The sequence below is a fragment of the Penaeus monodon genome, chromosome 34 (assembly GCF_015228065.2).
Source record: "Penaeus monodon isolate SGIC_2016 chromosome 34, NSTDA_Pmon_1, whole genome shotgun sequence".
Classification (NCBI taxonomy): Eukaryota; Metazoa; Arthropoda; class Malacostraca; order Decapoda; family Penaeidae; genus Penaeus; species Penaeus monodon.
The window spans coordinates 9,374,700-9,374,919 of record NC_051419.1 but is presented as its reverse complement, the minus strand read 5'-3'; the positions used below and the strand labels follow the sequence as shown (position 1 = coordinate 9,374,919).

Sequence of the window (220 nt, the reverse complement as noted above, 5' to 3'; positions counted from 1 at the left end):
GATGGGCCTTACCATCACCCGAAGGGCACAGCTCCTTGGGCGTGAAGTGCTCGGCGGTGTAGGGGACGCCGGGGAAGTCGTGGGCGTCCCCGTCGAAGGGCGTGCCCCCGGAGCCCGTCCCCTTGCGTCCCAGGGCGGCCATGTGGTTCACCACGGCGTCGACGAAGATCCTGGAGGGAGACGGAAGGGGAAGGTGTGGAAGGGCCGGGCCAAGGCACAT

General features: G+C 68.6%; 1 protein-coding gene across 1 annotated transcript in view; it reads right to left on the bottom strand.

Annotated features, from left to right (window-relative positions):
• Window positions 1-220, bottom strand: part of LOC119594576 (alpha-amylase-like) — a gene marked incomplete at its 5' end in the record, with an annotated part of 14,643 nt that overhangs the window by 7,214 nt on the left and 7,209 nt on the right. The window contains 1 exon segment of the mRNA XM_037943611.1: window positions 13-170. Coding sequence (XP_037799539.1) covers window positions 13-170 — 158 coding nt within the window.